Source organism: Neopsephotus bourkii, unplaced genomic scaffold (genome assembly GCF_033783945.1).
Source record: "Neopsephotus bourkii isolate Nb327-2 ecotype Australia unplaced genomic scaffold, CSIRO-AGI_Nbou_v1 NB_882, whole genome shotgun sequence".
In the NCBI taxonomy this organism is placed as follows: domain Eukaryota; kingdom Metazoa; phylum Chordata; class Aves; order Psittaciformes; family Psittacidae; genus Neopsephotus; species Neopsephotus bourkii.
Genome location: NW_026901376.1, coordinates 328,525 through 349,170, shown reverse-complemented (window position 1 = coordinate 349,170; position 20,646 = coordinate 328,525). Strand labels below are relative to the sequence as shown.

The 20,646-nt window shown below is 39.7% G+C and overlaps 1 protein-coding gene across 1 annotated transcript in view; it reads left to right on the top strand.

The window, feature by feature from the left end:
* Nucleotides 1-20,646, top strand: part of SDK1 (sidekick cell adhesion molecule 1) — a 423,082-nt gene that overhangs the window by 251,246 nt on the left and 151,190 nt on the right. The window contains exons 6-8 of the mRNA XM_061356969.1: nt 8,069-8,180; nt 9,106-9,296; nt 17,700-17,783. Of these exons, the coding sequence (XP_061212953.1) occupies nt 8,069-8,180; nt 9,106-9,296; nt 17,700-17,783 (387 nt within the window). The remainder of the gene's footprint in view (nt 1-8,068; nt 8,181-9,105; nt 9,297-17,699; nt 17,784-20,646) is intronic.

Here is a 20,646-nt window from a genome sequence, read left to right as displayed (position 1 = left end):
AGTTTCTAGGCAGAAAGAAACCCCTCACTGTGCGTGGGGGAAGGTCAGGTCAGTGACAGAGATGGAACTTCCAAATTGCTCTTTTTGCAGAAGGAGGTACAAGAAGGGAATTTCAGAGTGTCAGAGCAGAAATATGGTCTGCTTTTGAGTTTAGCTGCTGAATCATCACAGGGAGCTGTTTAACTAAGTGGTGGCTTAATTTCCTTAAAACTACATGGAACCACACTAGAAATTTATTTTTGAAGTAGTCCTAAAATATAAAGTGAGCTTGTAGATCTCAGGTAGTATAAAACAGGAGGAAGAAGTGTTTTATGGAAGGCTTACCCCACTAAATATAGACATTGCTGCGTTATCTGCATTAATGGCCTGTAGGAAAAGGGCAAAATCAGCCACATTTCCCATTCATGTCCCAGTCTGTGGAGCAGAACTGGTGAGAGATAAGCTGGAGAGACTGTGCCACCATGAACCATCTGGCCGTGATGCCTCTCCTTGGGCACTGCATTATTTCTTGCTTATGGAAATATATTTTCTGTTTGTAAATCAACTGTACTTAGGCCCCTGTCTATCATTATGCCCAGGAATAGACACTAAAAACTCTGCAGAAGGTTCTGGAAGCTTTTTAGCTTGCATTTTAGGCTTTGTCCTATCTGATAAAATATATAAAGCTGCTCTTTGCTGTAGTATCTGCGCACAAAAGGGTCTAAGTTGTCTTGTAGGTAGAGTTGAGTTCTCCAGTAGGCTTTCCCTAGGGCTGAGACTAACACCTCTTGCAGTCTGTGTGAAAGTCCTTACAAAGGGGGGGGGGGAAAGCTGTTACTGTATTATTTGTTTAAAATTTGGAAACATTTATAGTGTGATTCTGGCTTTTTGTGTTTCTACTCTTGCTCCTATCTTTTTTTTTTTTTTTTTGCATATATTGCAGTGAATCCTTTCAAACTTGTCAGACAAGAAAAGTTTGGCTTGTTTAGCTGGGTAAAATTAAGACTGTGAAGGAGCATGATTGTTTTCTATAAATACTTTAGGATGGAAACATCACAGAGAGAGAAAATAGCTATTTAAGCTAAAGGACAGCTTTGGCAGAAGAACAAATGGGGTACATTGGCCATGAATACATTTAAGCTGGAACTTACGAGTGTTTTTTAACAGATTGAACAAGAATGCTCTTGGAAACTTTCCAACCAGAAAAGTGGCGTTAAAAAACTCAGTATTTTTACCATGGGCTCCAGTACCTTCAAAATGGGATTGCATGATGGGATATCAGAGAGACAGGGAGCTAGGCTGACCCAGGAGGTGCTTCTAGTCCTCTGCTCCAGTTAGCAGGGTGCTTCGTACATAAAATATCTTCTTGCCGATATTTTGCATGGTTAATACATATTTTCCATTTTCATCAAATCACAGAATGGTCTAGGTTGGAAGGGACCTTAAAGACCATCTAGTACCAACCCCCTGCCACAGGCAGGGATATCTTCCACTAGAGCAGGTTCTCCAAGCTCATCTCTCTCAACCTTCTTGTCATACTTCTCCTTTAAGGCTCTGTTTCTGTCATACATATCTACTTAAATTAGGAATATCAAACCAACCATCAAGTACCTGAAGTTCAGTGCGTTTTGCACTGCTTGCAGAACTGCAAGCCTGACTGGGTAAATCACAAATTTTATAGGTTAATTTATTTGGGTAACTTTATTTTTCAAAGGTAAATGCATCAGAAGTTCTGTTGTAACAGATAGGCCTATCACACAGGCTTAGAAGGGGCAGACAGAAAAGGAAGGAGTGCAGATTTCAGGCACTGCTTTATGACATGGGTGATTCAGCCAAGATTAATTCATGCAAGGCTTCCTTGACAGTTGTCGATGACATGTTTTCTAATTGCTTCTCTTTACCACATCCCCCCCCTCACACACTGGGTGTTTAATCTGTGATCCACTTGCTGGATTTTGTTCTGATTTTTATGATTTTATTCATACCCTATCCTACCCCTTTTATTTTACTTTCAGGGGGAACAAATCGTGTTTGATCTGATATGGACAAAGCTTAGTCACACCAACAAGAGTATATTGAGGCAATAAATATAACTGACCTAGATCATCCTTTGTTTTGCTTGTATTATGTTTTGTAAACCCTTTCCATATCTAATGTTTTATTCATATGTCATGATGTCTGATGTCTGGATCAAGATGAGGACTTGCTGCAACTGACTGAAACAACTAGGCCATTTTCCCTATAAATATGATCCACAAAGCTAAGTTTTTATGTTGTTGCTTATTTACTTTTTTGAGTCTAGTTTCTCATAGGTTCAAGATCAGAAATTATGATAATACATACATGTTTGAGAAGTCTTGACATATCCTCGGGTACTGAAAATTCATTACACCAACTCTGTACCATTGCATTGCTAATTATTTTATAAATACGTAGTTTTGACTCAAAAAAAACTCCATGTGGAGTTTTAATGTTATTCATCAAACTAAACAAATATGGCCAAGAATCCTCCCAGGATCTCTGTTATTTTTCTTTATGTGTATAAATGTAAGCAAAGACCTGCACAGTTACACAGTAATGCACAACAGCATCACTGTTTTCTTCTTCAAAATGAATGCAGTCCTTGCTAGAATAAAAGTAGAAAAAAATGAAATGGTGACTTTTTATTATCTTAATACTCTTTTACTGTATGATCTCTTAATAATCACACTAACAATTAGGGAACAGAGAGACATGCCATGTTTTAAGATGGAATTTTATGATTGAGAAATCCACTTTTTTCATTATTTTCATAATGCTTCTCTATTGTGCCTGCAGGTGGTTGTCAATTTTGCTAGTCTGTTGATCAGGCTCCAGTTCCTTTGGTGTGCCTTTTACTGCAAAGGGGAGGGGAAATTAATCTATTATTGATCAAGATCCAATTCCCATTGTGCATGTGGTACTGGAAAGGGAAAGGGGCATAAATCCATTATGAGTTGATAATCCAAATCATCTTCAGGTTGTCTCTGGGAAAAGTGAAATCTATTCCATTAGTTCGTTTGTATTTGTAAGGACTTTTTATTCCCTCGAGTGATCTCGAGATACTGTCTGATTGTCATTTCTCCTCTTTTCTCATCTTCTGTGGTACAGAAGCAGAGATTGCATATTGATGCCACGAAGTTGAGCTATTTATGTGCAATATTCTTTGCTATTTGTATTGGACTCCTATCTCACATTCTGCTTTTTCTAATATAGGTATCTGTAATTTGGTAACATGAAGCTTTGCATGTAGCCTGCACAGTAATTGCAAAGGCATTTCTGAGTACTGTGCAAGTCTGAAAGCCTATAGGAAGTTTATGCTGAAGGTTTTCTAATCTTTTTCTCACAGGATAACTTATAAATGGTTTCAAAGTTCTGTTAAAGTATTCAATTTCTCCGTTACCTTGAGGGTAGCATACTGGTGATCCTTCTGTGAAATGTTTTTCTCTCACAGACAAATTTCATAATATGAAGAAGTAAATCCACTTTTTGGATGCTGATTCCTGTGGGTTTTGAAAACAGAACACTGATATGTAACTGCAGTAGTAACGAACACTTCAGTCAACATCACATCGCAGGCTCTACCCCATACTAAGTAAATGAAGGGTATCTTGGCGATGATAATTCGGGCAACCCTCCCTCCTCCTGCCCATGGTCACCTTGTTTGTATTAAGTGTCTTTGGAGGGTTGGGACCTATATGCCAGCCTCAAAAATAAGACTTGTTGTTTTTCTCAAGTCTGAGCTCAACCTATTTCTTCTTTTCAAGAGAGAAACACTTTCTCTCGCCTTCTATTTAGTCTGGTTTGTCTCATATCTCTCTGAGATGTATTTGAGTATTCATTGGAGGAATATTCTTAATATTCTGCCCTGCAAACACAGGTATAGATAAACTTTGCACGCCATAATGTAAAATCTGGGAAAGAACCTAATGTTTACACATTTCTGAAGGGAAGAGCACCTTTTGTATCTTCAGTCATACAGCCTGAGAGACATTTCATCACTGTTGGGAAAATCAAGCACTCAAATGGTTTTGATAGAGTCTATGATCTTTATAAATGGTAAATTATAATTTTTAAAATTCTCCATACCTCACAAGGCAGTATGTGTAGAGAGATAAAAACACTGTCTTTTCAGAGATGGTAGGACAGTCTGCTTTATTATTGTAGTTAAATAACAGATAAGAAATTCTACAGCTCATCAGTATTAAAAAGATCAATGTAACAGACCACTCAGGATGGGGTTCATTCTTGGTTAGGTGAGAAGGGGAACTTCACTGTGATCCTGTATGGGCATTGTGCAGTTACACACAGAGGCTGGTGATAAAACCAAATAGACTGTGTGAGAAGTGTTCACTCTTTCCCTCTTCCCTCAGTATACCTCTGCTTTGTGCAGGATTGCAGATTCTTGAATTCCAGAGTCTAGAGAGGAGTTAATATTTAGCAGCTGCTTCATGAGGAGCCAGGGAGGGGAACCACAGAGAAACCTGCAAGGTCAGCTCCCTCCCCTTGTGAGTCTCTGGTGTTACAATAACCAAATCTCAAAGGCTGGCTGTGCTATGCCTGAAGACGCTTGAGTTATTGGGCCCTAGTACACACTGGTAATAATTAAGACAGTGTTTAATGAGAAGGTCTGGAAGCAAAGGGAAGATTGGAAATACTGCCAGTGCTGTGGCTAAAATAGAATGCAAAAGAAAGCAGAATGTGCTGGGTTTTGGAGAAAAGTCCCCTTTTGGATTAGGACTCTTGCCTGCAGCAGTCCTTCTGTCCAGCCATCTACTAAGGACTGGAATCAGGATTAAGAGCACATGCCTTAAGTGTCCTTCAGTGCTGTTCAGCCTTGTCTCTGCAGCTTCCTACAAGCTCCCCACATGCTTATTGCGTCTAATAGTGAGGCATCCCTTGGCTGCAGTAGTGGGGTCAGTGTTTTTTCTTTAAAGTGGCTTTGCTTTCTTGGCTGAAAGAAGGGGTTCAAAAAGCAGACAGGAAGGAATGATCTTTTCTTACAGAAAACATAGAGTATGGGGGGGAATGGTGGTCCTGTGGTAGCAAATTAATGTCATTATAACTGTGTTCTTGTATGCATTTGTATTGCTCTCCCATTTCAGTGTCTTTGATAAATATTTTCTTCAGAGAAACTGAAGCTCAATCATTAAATAAAGGATAGATGGGCAGTTGAGCAGTTCTTAAATAATGTAAAATGTCTGTGGGGAGGGGAAATGGCTGGTGGCAAATGCAGAGAAGCTGCCTGAGGGAGAGGAGGAACAGGTGGTGAAAAGCCAGAAGAGAACAGCAGAGACCTAGAAAACTGGGATAAGAAAAAGTCTGAGGAAGTAAAAAAAGGAACAGTGATGAGGAAACAAAAAAAAAAAATCGATTGTTTTCTACAAAGGATTTTTCAAAGAAAATGCCTGTTTACCAACAACAACATTCTGCATTGTACTTCAGTGTAGCACCAGTCAAGTAACATCATGTCAGTGTAGTGAGTTAAGAGGTAGGGGAAGGATAGGGTGGCTTTATTGACAGGTAGGATAAGAAACGTGGAAAGTCTGGCTAATTTTTCTTTATCTGATAATTTGAAATAGCTCTCTGCCTTCCATGGCCAGACTGAAATCTAATTTGCTGCGTCACATCATCAAAACGAAATCACAGTATTACTCCTTATCTCTATTAGGGGTCTGGCTGCACTGATATTCCAACCTGTGAATTTCTTACAAAAGGATGAAGTTCTTAAAGGTGGAAACACAGATCCCACATTTACAGCCTTATTGAAATTTTTACTCTAAAGTAAAACTAAATCATCCTTTGATATTTTGATCAGCCACAAAACAAAGCTGCAAACTGTGGGAATGTCCCTGTTGACTTTTTATTTGTCAAAACAGGGGCCAGAGTGAATTATGGCAAGTGTTTTCTTTATGCTGCAAAGGGAAGCTGTCTTTGAATATGAATATACACGCTGCCTATGTACTGTTTAGGTAATAGTTTGAAATTTTGTTGTTCTGTAGATGCTTGTACATCTGCAGCTGACCTTTGTAGGTATATTACTTAGAATCCATTACATTAGTAACCATTTTGATGAACCCTGTGTCACATCTGTATTGAGTTACTTGCTCAAAAGCTTTATCAACAGCCTGCTTTTAACAGATTTGTTTCAGTGATGGTACAAAATGAAAATATGCACATACTTTATTTATATTCTTGTTACAGTCGGTAAGAAAGTTGAATAAACCTCACATTTTCCTGGTTGCAGGGCAGAGTAATGTGCGCTGCTATTGCCCCTGCTTATCTACTCGATGCACAATGAGCCACTTTCATATGGTGAACTCATAGAGGTTACAGCAAAGCTGGCTTCTCTGGCTGGTTATAGTGGGGTTAGGCCATTCTTCAAGGGAGCTGATAAGTCAAAGAAGTGGCTTTCCTCTTTTCCAGATGGAGATAAGAAATGCTTACTGCCAAATTAGTAAATTGGTTGTTGGTCTTTTAGCGTTTCCTGTTGTAAACCTTCATCTTGTGCAGAAGTAGTGGTGACCAGTCACGCTGAGGTTATTTCCTCTTATCAGTAATAAGTTACTAAGCTGATTACTGCTTGTTTTCTATGTTTTCAAGTACTATCTGGAAAATTCCTGCCATGAATATCTCTAGAAACACCATGGAAATCTTCATAGAAAATAAATTTGCTACTTTACAGCATCATATTCCCAGGAATGTTGTTGAACAGAAGTAAAATCTACTACAACTTTTTTTTCTGAGATCCCATGGAAGTTCTATGCAGATGAAGTTTCAGGTCAACAAAGTATGTTTATGGGAAGAAATAAGCGTGTGCTTACCAGTTCCTTAGGTACTATTCTTGGATGATTGAATTTACCCAGAAGTGTGGATGGTATTAAACTTTTAAACTTGTGATGCATGCTGTCATCTCCCATAGTCACTATTTGCCACCAATTACAAAAACAGCAGTAGGTAAAAATTTTGTCATTCAGTAAGTCAGAAATCTGCTAATCTTGAACTCTGAGCCCTGTTACCAAAACCTCTGTCTATCCAAAGAGTGAAATTGAAAGTCAAATAGCTGGGCAGAAGAGAAGCAAAGTATATCCTATCCATTTTGTATTATTTAAGGAATTACCTTGAACATCAGGGTTCATACCTTGCATTTGACTTTTTCCCATTCTGCTTAATGGGCATGGGTTAGCCTCCTTTACATAAAACATTTGATGAACTGGCTTGCTTTTCCATCAGTTTAGTTTTATTTTCATTCCTTTTCCCTATAATTTGTTTATTGGATTCTGGATTCTTTAGAGAATTTTATTACTCTGTTATTCAAGCTAAAAAATAGCTAATTTTTCTTTCCCAAATGAGTTGCTTGAAGCAAAGTACCTATGAATGCATGGGTATTTTAATTCACTTACTAAATGTATACAGAGAAAATTTACAAGCAGCTTTTTTACCATTTTTAAGTGTCTCCTGACTGTTGCATAAGCTAAATTATTTACAAGATGATGCCTCACAAAACAGTAGCAGATTTGGGTTATTTACTTTGCTGATAAGAAAAAGGGGTTGAAGTTGCTGTGATATGCTGCTTTGTTAATTTTATATTTGTTCCCCAGTGTGTAAAATCTTTTTAAAGAACTAACATGAGTATTGGCAGGCTCTTTTGAAATGGTGTGGAAGTGGCAAGATTAAACAAAACATGAAAAGGTCTTAAAAATATAAGTCAGCAAGTGTTTGATAAAAATAAAAGTGCTCAACAATAGAAAACCTTTAGGATGCTTAATTTATTTGCTCTCTATTTGAGAATGGCCCCTGCACTCCATCTGGGAGTAGTTCGTGTGAGTTATGTGTTTTGAGTGATCCTGAGCTGGGTATATTGAAACAGTGTGTTTGTACAGTTAATGAAAGCCATTGAAAGTGGTCATGCTCAAGATCTCCCCTGATTGAGGAAATTAAAATCCAGGGTGAGATTGAAGAGTGAAATTTGCAGCTGTGTTGCTTGACAAGGTCCTTTCTATGGAACCCATCAGCCCTCCCAGTTTGCAGATGTATGGGGTCTTCACAAGGTTTGTTTCTGCCCATGCAGGTGCCACAGACCCATCTGACACGGTGGCTCCCGTCATTGTAATCCCTCCCCAGAATACCAGCATTGTAGCAGGGAGCAGCGATGTGACGCTGGAGTGTGTGGCCAATGCAAGGTATTGTAAAAGCCACAGAGGGGTTATAAGGAGCTAATTTTAATGCACTGTCTCTGCTGGAGAAGGACATAGAAAGTTATTTTCTTTTGTTGTTGTTGTTAGTATTGGACCCAGAATTCTTGCTCTTCAAAGTAACCTTATGAATAATCTTGTTTGTCCAACATTACTGAATTAAACATACTGATTTTTCTGGCCAAATAAGGATATAGGCAGAGTTACTTTTCCACCTGGTATATTAGTATAGTATTGTTGGATTAGCAGACTTTATCTTAAGGAAAAAAATATGTTAAAGGTAAATATTTCAGCTGTATTGCCTATTGACATGGAAGGTGATATTGTTGAACAGTCTGAGCTCCTTAGTAAAGAAATTAGTGAGGATCTGCTATGAAGTAATTTATTAGACACTAATTTTACAGCGATTATTCCTCAACTGTTCGTAATGCACTGTAATATGGAGTTCGTAGCATTCCTCCTATGTTTCCATCTAGTTGGCCTTGAACAACATTAAATTCCAGTGGAAGGGTTGAGGTCCTTAGATGATGAGAAGACCAATTGATTCACTTTCTCCTATGAGGGCAGAGATGTTCTTGATATGAGTAATATTGTTTTGGTAATTGAGTTATAATGAAAGCACTTCCCATGCAGCTGATTTGCATAGTAGTATTTACTCCTTTTGCTTAGAGAAATCAAATTATTAGCACTTAAGTTCTATTGCTGTATCAATTATTTGTACTTGTCTAATGCCACTTGAGTAGTCTGTAGTCTTCATGTGTACAAGTTATATATGAATTCACTGCTTAATAGTGAACCGCAGGGACAGGGGAAACAGAGAAGTTTTGTAATTTGGATGTAACTGCAGCAAGGTTATTCTGTAATATATGTTGTATCGTTGTATTCTTAGTTTTGTGTGTTTAAATCTCGGCAGACCTCTGGAGAGACTAAGCATGACCTGGAAGAGAAATGGAATAAAAATAACCAGTGGCATTAGCAGTTTTGGGAGACGACTCACTATCACCAACCCAACCTCTGCTGATGTGGGGATGTACTTCTGTGAAGCAAAATTGAGAGACAGCACAGAGGAGCCAGCAAGAGCAAGAGCCTTCCTTTCTATAATGGGTAATTCTCAAGGCAATGTGGTTTTTTAGCAAAACAGTCTCTGGACTTGAGGTATAATAGGAAATAGAATTGATATCTTAATATTTCATTGACCTTACATTTGAACCTTTCTTCAGAGAACAGAACAAAGGAGGTGAAGGAGGGTTATCTTCCAAGTTAATTCAGCTGCTCTTCCCCATGAATATAAATTCATCAAATAGATTTTTTTAAACACTGATGTGATTCTGAATCCCTTGTGAAACTATACGTTTAATCAGAACTTGGGGAAATACGATAGGAAAATCATTATTGGGCAGCTTCCATCTTGGCTTTTAGATGCATTAAATCCTGATTAACTCCCAGCTTGCTTACACCTAGTTTTAATGTGTCAAGTGCCTGTATTTCCGAAAGAAGCCTTTCAGGAGTAATTCTGTGTGTTGTCTGTTCCAAGTGCCAGTCAGGGGGCTTAAGGATTTTCCTGAGCACCTAGGCAGGCAGATATCATCAGTGAGGTAACAAAAGGAAAAAGGAAATGCCACTAAAATCAGTGCTACACGCCAGACCTTCAACTCCAAAGGAATCTTTGGACGTAACATTCTTAAAGGGACACTGATGCCCTTTCACTGTCTGTTCCCACCATCAGGACTGTGCTGGAGTTTTGTTGTAGCAAGGAGGTTGTCATTTGGTAAAGGTTGTTACTATGTATGTCATACCCTGATATAATAATGCAAATCAGCACATTGCACACAGTGCAGAGTTTTTTAGGACTTTTAAAATAAAAGAGATGTTTTAGAATAGAGCCCTTTAGATGTTTTAAGCCAGAGCTGATCATGTAGTCTGGCTTTTACCTAACAGTCCCAGAAATAACTGTGCAAGTGTCCTGGAGAGGTTATTACTCTGGCAGTGATACAAGTTCTTGGTGTTGATCAGAATTCATGCACATGCATTTCTGTAGTGCACTGCAGAGGGAATTCAGCATGCAATTCTCTATATTCTTTTGGCCTTCTGAAAACATGGTTTTAAAGACTGCTGTATGGTCTCTATTATAGTAGTTCATGCTAAATGAGGAAACAGCTCTTCTCTCCGCAAAGCACTGTTCCAGGCTCATTCGTAGCACTGTCTCTATTATATTTATTATCTACTAGCTGAAGCCTGGTTCCAGCCTTTTTCTTTGTACTTTGGTTCTTAGAATTATTACCTTGTGGCTTCTCTTCCCTTTAAGGAGCAAAGACTTATTTCACTTATTTACGGTTTTTGTTTAAACTCTTATTCATGACATTTTACTGTAACGAGTTTAATTTTGCTTCTATGCTGTCAGAACCAGTCTAATGCGATACTTAAAGCAGCCTCTTGATTAATGTAAAAGATTCTTTAATACAGTTACAATAAAACTGAGAAACAATCATCAAGGAATCATTAAACTCACAGTGCTGCCTTTCTTTTAGTAGCATACCTGCTCTCTTATTTTTAAATGTTTTATTTATTTCTTATCCAATATTGGGTGCTGTCAGGGAATAAAGTTATGAAAAGGCCTGTAGATAAGAACAAGCAGATGAAAGAAAGCAGAAACAAATTGGTTACCAATTACTTTTATTTCTTTCTGATGGAACAAGACACTTCAGTTGCAGGTGTTTACTCAATATGTCAGCAAAGCCTGATAGATTTCTTTATTTATGAGTTTCTTAAGCTGCAGGATGGATCTCTAATTCTAAACAGGAAGGCAAATCAAAGGATTAGTAGTTAATGCATAACTTATAGTCTGCCTTAGAATTCTTGACTGGATCTGGCTGTTGTTTAATTAGTCAAGGGACAGGTTCTAGAGGAAAGATTCAAACCTAAGGATTTTTGCCATGTATCCCTCATAGTCTATTGGAGTAGTACTTACAGAGAATCAAGTATTCTTGTCCATTTGCATGCATAAAATATTTCTAGTGTGTACATGTTGATAGTGACCTGATAATGAGCTGTACTTTTTGGGTGAATAGCACAGTGTGGACTTAATAAGGGGTCTGACTAACAGACGAAGGAAATTATGTTAATAGGAGAGGTTTGTTTTCAAAGTCATTGGGAGAAATCAAGTACAGATCCTCAATTGTATGGTAATGAGAACTTTTGTGTATTACTAGAGAAAAATATTTTGTTGTGGACAGGTAGAATAGGAGTAGTGATAAAAAGATGCATTAAAGATATCACAAATACTGAGTTAATCAAAGCTTTTTAAAAAAATGTATCAGTTCTTGCCTTTCCCAGCTAAGAGGAGTCACACAGTGGGCTCAGATGGTGACAAGAGCTTTATCAGAAGAGAGTGGGACTTAGTACAAGGGCATGTACTCAGTTCAAATTATTATCTGTGACCTGCAATATTATCTCTGAAGCTTTTTCAGACTATTTCTGAGAGTACATCTTGATTTGTAAATTAACATTACAATAACATTTGAAAAATCTGAACCTGAAATATAATAGAGTAGCATTGCAGAAGGAAGAAGAAAATCCTCTTGTGTTGCACTGCAGCTTTTTTCTGACTGTGGCAAAGAGCTTTCTGACATCTTCATATTGTTCCAGCAAAGATAAACTGAGGTGGTTCCAAACCTTGGTTTTATTAGCTGCAGTTGCTATAAATTTTTAAAGGCTAGCATGTTCTTCACTTGGCAGAGTAACAGTTTGGGAAAGATTTGTTGCAGATTAGATAAGAGCACATTTGTTTTATCACTAACAGTTTGAAGATTAAGTAATTTAAGGAGTCTTCTCATGAACAAACCAATTTGAAAACTGAGCTAATCTTAAATTCTTTTGCTCCACTTCTGCAAGTTCCGTTAGCGACAAATTGCAATAGTAATTTTTTTTAAGTGACTGTTCTATGGGAAATTATGAATTTTAGGAGCTTAAGAAAATGAAGAATGAAACCTTTCCACTATATGAAATCCATACTGCTCTTTAAATTAGATGCAGTCAGAAAGTGAAGTCTGAATAAAATGGGGACAAAAACTATTAGGAAGAATAGGCTGGTATGATGGGGCTGTACAGAACAGAGTGCTAAAGCCCTGTTGGACTGCCTGAAGGAATAGGACATAGTAGAGCAGAATGACAGCAGAGGATGTCCCTTCTTTTGGGACAACTTTTTGCCCAAAGAACTACATTAATAGACGTATTCTCATCTTGGTGTTCCCTTGGGAGAATTTTTACATCCCACCTGGATAGTTTTCTTTCTGAACATAGAGATAAATAAGGGAGTGTTGTAGGTCTGTGTCTATCTTAAAGGCTACCCTGTTTCTCGCCAGGTGTGAGACTGAGGACTGGCATTGTTCAAGGCCAGGTAGGACAGAGCATTGGGCAACATGGTCTAGTGTGAGGTGTCCCCGCCCATGGCAGGGGGGTTGGAACTTGATGATCTTATGGTCCTTTCCAACCCTAACTATTCTATGACTCTATGATACAGCTTTATGGGATTCAGGAAAGCATCAGAAAAACTGAAACATTAGTATGGAGGGCCCTGGCTAGGCTCTGAGATGGACTACAGGGCTGTGCCACTTCACAGTAATTCTCCAGGAGTATCCAGATGCAGAAGGGTCTTCTTTGTGCATGCCATTGTTCATGAATTTGCACTGAAAGTATCTGTAACTGCCAGAACAGAAGTTACTTTCCTCTGTAGCTAGCCACCTTTATACCTTGTCCTCAGATCCTTGGAAAAATAGCTCTAGGTCTCTATCTTAGACACTGTGAAACACTACAAATTGTATCTTGAAAGCAGAGGAAAGAATCTTTCATGATGATTGTGTTTATGTTTTGCACTGATGAATGCCCAGCCTGTCCCCAAGCAGACTGCCAGCCAACACCCCCCAGTTTATATACTGAGCATAGCATTCCGTGGAATATCCCTTTGGCTAGTTTGGGTTAGCTCTGCTTGCTGTGCTTCTTGTGCCTCTCCTCGCTGGCAGAGCATGAGAAACTGGGAAGTCCCTGATCGAGGTAAGCGCTACTGAGCAACAAGTAAAACATGAGTGCATTATCAGTGTTCATACTAAATCACTGGCACAGTACGGTACCAGGCACAAGGAAGAAAATTACCTCTGTCCCAGCTGAAAGCAGGACAATTAATTTATGGTAATGCTAGGGAAAGGCTTCCATTTTTAAGGCTCAACTTTCCTCTTGAACATGCAGGCCTGAATTTCTGAGTGATGCAGGAATTTCAGCTTTGGAGAAGTCCCTGGGGCTTTCTCTGTTCTTTCTGACTTTCATTTATGTATCTGGGATTAGGTCACACATCTCCAGTGCAGCTTGAAGGGTACGTAATGGATGCTGACTGCTATCTTTTGAATGTTAAAATCAGTGACCATGTAACTCTGCGTGGGGGAAGCTAGAACTGTATCAAATTTTGCAGGCTCCCAAGGGTTTAACAGAGAGGCTATCTCTTCAGTGATGTCTGTAGTGCAGAAACCCCCTGAAACCCTCAACAACTATTAAAAGCGTACATTTATATTCAAATATTCTTTTTCCCCTTTGCTTGTTCTTGACCCTTTAGTTAAGATCAAACACCAATACAATACAGTATCTGTTTCTTTCAGTCTAGTAGGCGATGTGACCTCTCTCATCGCATAGCATGCTGCACTGCCAGCAGCATGAACTCAGTGTAATGGGTCCTTTCCTATTCTGACTATTGTCATTCTATAATTTCAAAAAAATTTGAATGTTTGACCTGATACCAACAGACTACTGTCATTCCTCGAAATTGCAGTGTCTGGGGGCTTGTGTCTGGCATGTTATATAGCTTGGAAGACACTGTAATTTCACCACACATACTAAATTTCAACACATGATTATTGCCTACAACAATAAATGTTCAAATTCATACTGTTATTCAAAGTAAGCCTTATAAATATGCAATAAAGTCATATATGCAGACAGCCAGAATGCCCCGCCAGAATGCCATCTGACCCCTATAAATATTGCTGTGCTTTTATGGCCTCTTTTTGATAGGTATTCACCAGGTGGTGCATAACCCAAACTGAGATACCCTGAATTTTTCACTTGCAATTCATGCTGGGCTACAGGCCCTCAGGCAAAAACTTGATGTGCAGATGATAGATCTGACTCATCTGAAAAGAGAGAAGCCTAGATTTCAGTTGTCTAGCACCTGTAACTAGAGCTGTTTCTTCCACAGCCTGAGTTCTGTTGAAGCCTCACTGCAAAGGACCCTTCTGAGCACCCATGCTGCTAGAATAAGATACATGCATGTGGAAAAGCATCAGAGTTTGCTTGGAAATCAGTGGTTCATTTCCCTTAAAGCTCTAAGAGTATACCTGCTGTGATTCTCTCATTCCTTAAATCACCAAGCCTAATTTTCCATTTATATTAGACTTGGGATGCCACAGAAATTAGGTCCACATCGTATTCTAGAGAGTCCAGAATTCTCTTATGAATTAGCCTTGTCTTCCCACTTAGGCTTGCTTCTATCTCCAGGTAGCAGAAGCAGGTAGTTAAATATCAGTAGAGTTGCTTCTGGAAGGTTTTCTGTGTATGTGCTTATCACACAAGAATAATATCCAGCTCTTTCATGTGCAGTTGTTGCCTCAGCCTCTTGACCCTTCTCTGTCAGTTCTAGCATTTGGCAAGGCTTCCAGCTGCTGGAATGGCTGTGAGAATTGAGTTCAGCAAGCTTTAGTGTTAAGAGAAAAGGTGGGTCTGTGCTTGATGAAGACTGGAAATTGTATCTGTTGGCACATCTGTTGGACCCTGAAAGTCCTCTGGGAGCTGTCTCTGGCCATTAGATTGCATCTTCCTGCTGCTCCTGCTCCTTTTCTGTCTCTTCTGCTTCCATTTCTCCCCTGCTTCTTTCAAAAAAGCTGATGTGACTCTTCCTTTTATAACATTACATTCCGTTTGCTAAACAACAGTTGTCACTGACTTCAAGTTCCTTGTCAGGTAATTCATTGCCTGATACCTGCTTACCTAAGCATCTTTTAATGTAGTAAGTTTCTTCGGGGGTGGTAGAACAGCCTTTATGGGATTTAAAGGAAGGAGCACAGATTGTAGGAGAGGATTTTGAGAGAGACACTGGGAAAAAAGACTGTATAAATATGCCAAGTATAACTGCAGAAACAGTGTGAAACAGCAGCAGTGGTCATGAAACCACTAGCATCTTTGAGGTCACATCAAGCGCTTTGCAGCTGGACTGCAGGCCCATGTTGAAGATAAATCTGCAAATTCACCACTGCTGTGAGAATATGTTGCTGATCTAGGAGAAAGTTTGGGAGCCGGTAGTTGAAGTTTGCCTGTTAAGGTCAAAGCGCCTTACAAAAGGGAGAGTGGTAGATGTGCAGTCAAGGGCCTCCCTGAAAGGAGAAAAATACACTTGAATCTCAGAGACATCCATAGAATAAGCCCAAAGTTAGAACTGAATGTCTGGATGTAGTGTATGTGTCTGGATGCTGCCTTGATCCTGTGCTTCTTTGGCCATCTTTCACCCTTGCCTCTCCTGATGATCAGATTAAACTGCCATAGAATGAAAGATTGAACTTTTGTTTTGAGAGATGGCCAGATGGACACTTTCCTTTGTGTCCAAGACAGATACATATATAAACAAGGACACTAGGCTAAAAGTTTGAAAATGAAAAAGATAGCATCCTGAAAAGTGGAGCGCAAGGAAAACATCAGGCAAGGCTTGGAGGATGGTGTGAGAAGAAAGGGTGTGCTCAGAGCTAAACATGGACTGAGATGAATTACAGAGGATTCAGCAACTTAGTTGATCAAACATGTCAAATCGTGCCATCAGTGAATTTCAATTAAATGTTCAGCTTTCCAATTTGTTGTTTAGACTAACGCATGAGATCATATGCAATAAATCACAACTTATTGTGCATGTTTATTAATAGCTTTATATTTAGGCTGTGAGGATCAATAATGTTAACACATGTATATTATTAGAATATAATAAATCAGGGAGGTTGTTTTATTGGTTTTGCTGGGTAAATGAGTATTCCAGGCTATCCTGCAACCTCCCCTCCTCCTCTGCGCAGGATGTTTAAGACTTATATTGATTGACTTTATTTGGGATGGATACAGAATTGTAATCACCACTGGTGCTCAAATAAGACCCCTGTTCTATATACTCCAGCAAGTATTTTACTGTAGTTAGTGGGAAGAAGGGCTAGGAAAGGGGGGGTTTGTGTTCTAATCTGATGCTTACTGATGTGTACCTGCTGGCATGTCATGTCATCCCTGTGAGATGGTGGCAATGCTTATTACATGCAGGTGGCAACAGGAGAAATAAGATTTTGCAGGATGAAATGACGTGATTTGGTTTTATTTAAGAAAATATTAATGTCCTATTGATAATACAAACTGCACATCTGGTTTTTAGACGTGTCTGGTGAAGAGATTTGAAAGGTTAGCTCAGATGACCTTGGATCTCATTATAACGTACTATGTTTTTTCAAACATACTTGATTTCCTTAAAACTGCAAACCTGAATAACTTGTTCTCAGAAGCTACTTATTATTGTCTCTTATGTATTTTCTAAAACATATGAGTAAGTTTGTCTACACTACAATAAAACTTTAGTTATAATCAAATAAAATACTTCTAAAAACAGTGCTCAGATGATAATTGCATTGAACAGACTATGACAGCTTTTAGTTACCATGATAATTACTGCAACCTTAATGCCTGTGGGACTTTGACATGATGCTCTTCAATTTTATGCTGCATAGAAGAAAGAGTTACATGACAGCATACTCTACAATTTCTGAAATCTTGTCTTTCGTTAATTAAATGTCTAATATCTTTTCTTTAGTCCTAATGATAAAGTGTGGATTTTTATTACTATTACTAGAACTTCAATTAAAGCATTAAATCTGTTTGCTTTCAAGAAATAAAACAGTTGAGAAGAATTTTTTTTAATCATGCTGCACTTGTCCTCTGCTGCCAGCTCCCTGACATGCTATGGTACTTTATTTGACATGCTTCATGCCTTCAAGAGGTGGAATTTAGTTCAGACACTGAAGCAAACTACCCTATAAAATGGTGTGTTGTAAAAATAAACCTTTATAAACCCCTTGGGAGGGCCTTTCTGAACAAAGAATTAAAATCTTCCATGATTCATATATAAAATGAAAAGTAGCCCCTGCTCTGAGTATTAATTTGCAGTGCAAACCCCTAAATCTTATCTTACATTGAACTAACTCTCTGGAATTCCATGCAGCAAAAAATGGTTGGCTTTTTTAATGATATTTTTACTACTGAAAATAATCCCTCCAAATAGAGACAAACTTAGAAGACACTGAGACTAGAAACCAGTCTGTTTGCAACACACTATTAGATGCAGTATGTGTGGGGGATTTACAGGATTGATATCTTTAAATCAGTAGCAGTTTTTCATTTTGCTGTGACTTTGCTTGTTTACTCCTGTTTGCTTTCCCTATTCTAAAGAACCACCGTATTTCACGGCTGAACCTGAGAGTGTGATTTTGGCTGAAGCAGACAAAGACGTGGACATTCTGTGCCAGGCAATGGGTAAGTGGGCATAGGTGTTCCATCTTGGATATCTATAATATAGATACGTATTATTTAATATATTCATCAATGATTTAGATGAGGGAATTGAGTGTACTATCAGCAAGTTTGCTGATGACACTAAGCTGGGAGGAGTGGCCGACACACCAGAAGGCTGTGCTGCCATTCAGCGAGACCTGGACAGGCTGGAGAGTTGGGCAGGGAGTAACTTGATGAAATATAACAAGGGAAAGTGTAGAGTCCTGCATCTGGGCAGGAACAACCCCAGGTTCCAGTATAGGTTGGGGAACGACCTGTTAGAGAGCAGTGTAGGGGAGAGGGACCTGGGGGTCCTGGTGGACGACAGGGTGACCATGAGCCGACACTGTGCCCTTGTGGCCAAGAAGGCCAATGGCATCCTGGGGTGTATTAGAAGGGGGGTGGTTAGTAGGTCGAGAGAGGTCCTCCTTCCCCTCTACTCAGCCCTGGTGAGACCTCATCTGGAATATTGTGTCCAGTTCTGGGCCCCTCAGTTTAAGGACAGGGACCTGCTGGAGAGAGTCCAGCGCAGGGCAACTAAGATGATTAAGGGAGTGGAGCATCTCCCTTATGAGGAAAGACTGAGGGAGCTGGGTCTCTATAGTTTGGAGAAGAGGAGATTGAGGGGTGACCTTATTAGTGTATATAAATATATAAAGGGGGAGTGTCACGAGGATGGAGCCAGGCTCTTCTCAGTGGCAAACAATGATAGGACAAGGGGCAATGGGTACAAACTGGAACACAAGAGGTTCCACTTAAACTTGAGAAGAAACTTCTTCTCAGTGAGGGTGACGGAACACTGGAACAGGCTGCCCAGGGAGGTTGTGGAGTCTCCTTCTCTGGAGACATTCAAAACCCGCCTGGGCACGTTCCTGTGTAACCTTATCTAGGTGTTCCTGCTCCGGCAGGGGGATTGGACTAGATGATCTTTTGAGGTCCCTTCCAATCTCTAACATACTGTGATACTGTGATATCCAGTACTGAAGAAAGCATCTTACAGAAACTTTTAATGTTTGAAGGCTTCTGCCTTGTTGCTTATCATCACAGAGCCCAGGTACAAGGGAGAAGGACGGACTTTGCCCTTGGAAAATTGGGCAGACTTTGTAGTGCACTTCACACAGGTAATGCTGGCACATTCATGTCTGTCTGTTGGGCAGGGCAACTTCTACTCCTTTCCCTCTGGTAGCCTGCCTTTGCTGCTTAGCTGTCACTATATAATAGGCATCATTCTCCTGAGCCAGAATACCAGCTGAGGTGAACGTGTGGTTATGGAACCTATCATTTGCAATGTAAGCAGTATTGTCAACAGTTCAAATGTTCTTTTTTCTAAACATTATGGAACTTTCATACAAATAGAAATGTCAGTAACTGTAGCATTTAAATGTAGTTAAGAATGCCGCAGGAGGTCTATAATAGGCAGCTTTTAATTGACAGGTTTTAATAACATAGAAGGCTTCAGATGTCTGGAATTCCACCTAAAACAAAGCGGATTTTAAGATTCAGTTCCAGAGAAATAGAAGCATCTCCTGTTTTAGCACTCTGGTGAGACAGGAGACATCTTGTGATCAGAGCACGTCTGCCCATGGCACCAAATTGCTCCATGACTTTGGCAAGTGACTGACGTTCCTGTTGTCTCACTCTCCCCGAAGCTGAGTTTAACAATCAATACACATAAAAGTGTCATGAGATCCTTAGGCAGAAAGTACACAACCTTGATTAAAGGAACACTCAAACCTAACTAAGAGCTTGTTTGGATGGGTTCTTTCTCCTGATCAGTGCCAATAAAGTTATTTGTTGTGTGATTATAATATTTCCACTGTGATTTAAGCATTTTTTTCAATGCTTTACGTAGGAAAGACCCAACACTGCTTTTCTAGATGGAAGCTTTGCAAGCAGTGTGATAAGCAACCGTGTGTAAGGGTGCTCTGACTGACTTAAGATTTCAGAAGCCTTTGATCAGATTCTTATGAAAATGAAGCTATGAGGTTATAAGAGACACTGTACCGTTTACTGATGTGAATGTTCCGGAGAGGCAGCCTTCAGCACTGCAGCGTGGGGGAAACGCAGAGCCCAGGAGTCTCGTTCCTGAGGGACCGGAGGCACGGAGCAGCCCCAGCGTCCCCTCAGCACCCAGCGGTGCCTGACAGGGGAGCGCGAGCGGCCCCGAGGGCGGGAACGGCGCGTGGCGCCTCAGGGAGTTTGGGCGGGAATCCTGAAGTAAACTCAGCCCCTGGCCAGAGAGAAGGGGCAAAAGGATGGCGGCCCCTCGGCAGAAAGCAAAGGAAACGTCCTTTCTGCTGGCCTGAAAGGGCGTGGTGACCCGGACAGAGGTACCTCCTAACAGTGTAGCTGCCCGGAAATAGAAACTATTTAGAAAAACAAAATTTATGTTAGAAAACCCCAGTAAGCACTGTTAAAGAGAGCTGTGTGTATGCAACCTCTGGCTCAGGAAATAGCTGAAGCACAGATGACCAGAGCTGAGAACGTGGAAATAGCGTTCTGTCCTTGGACTGCTCTTGAGTTTTGTGCCTGAGCATCCAAGACAGGAGGATTCCAAAGGATGTAACTAGCTAGACATTTATTCTGACTGTGTGTCACCAACCTCATGTTTCAGCCTGCGTTATTACAAATATATTGTCTTTTTTTCTCATGGGAAAAGATATCTCAAGTAGCAGAATTAAATCTAACTGTCGTATTGTTAGAGAAATTGAGTTAAAAAGCATTTTTGAGGTATTTTTATTTCAGTGCTGCACAACTGTTTGGTGAATCTCTGGACTATGTTACTGAAAAACCCTACCTGCTGTCTCAGATATCTTTCATTATTACAACAAAAAAACCCTAAACC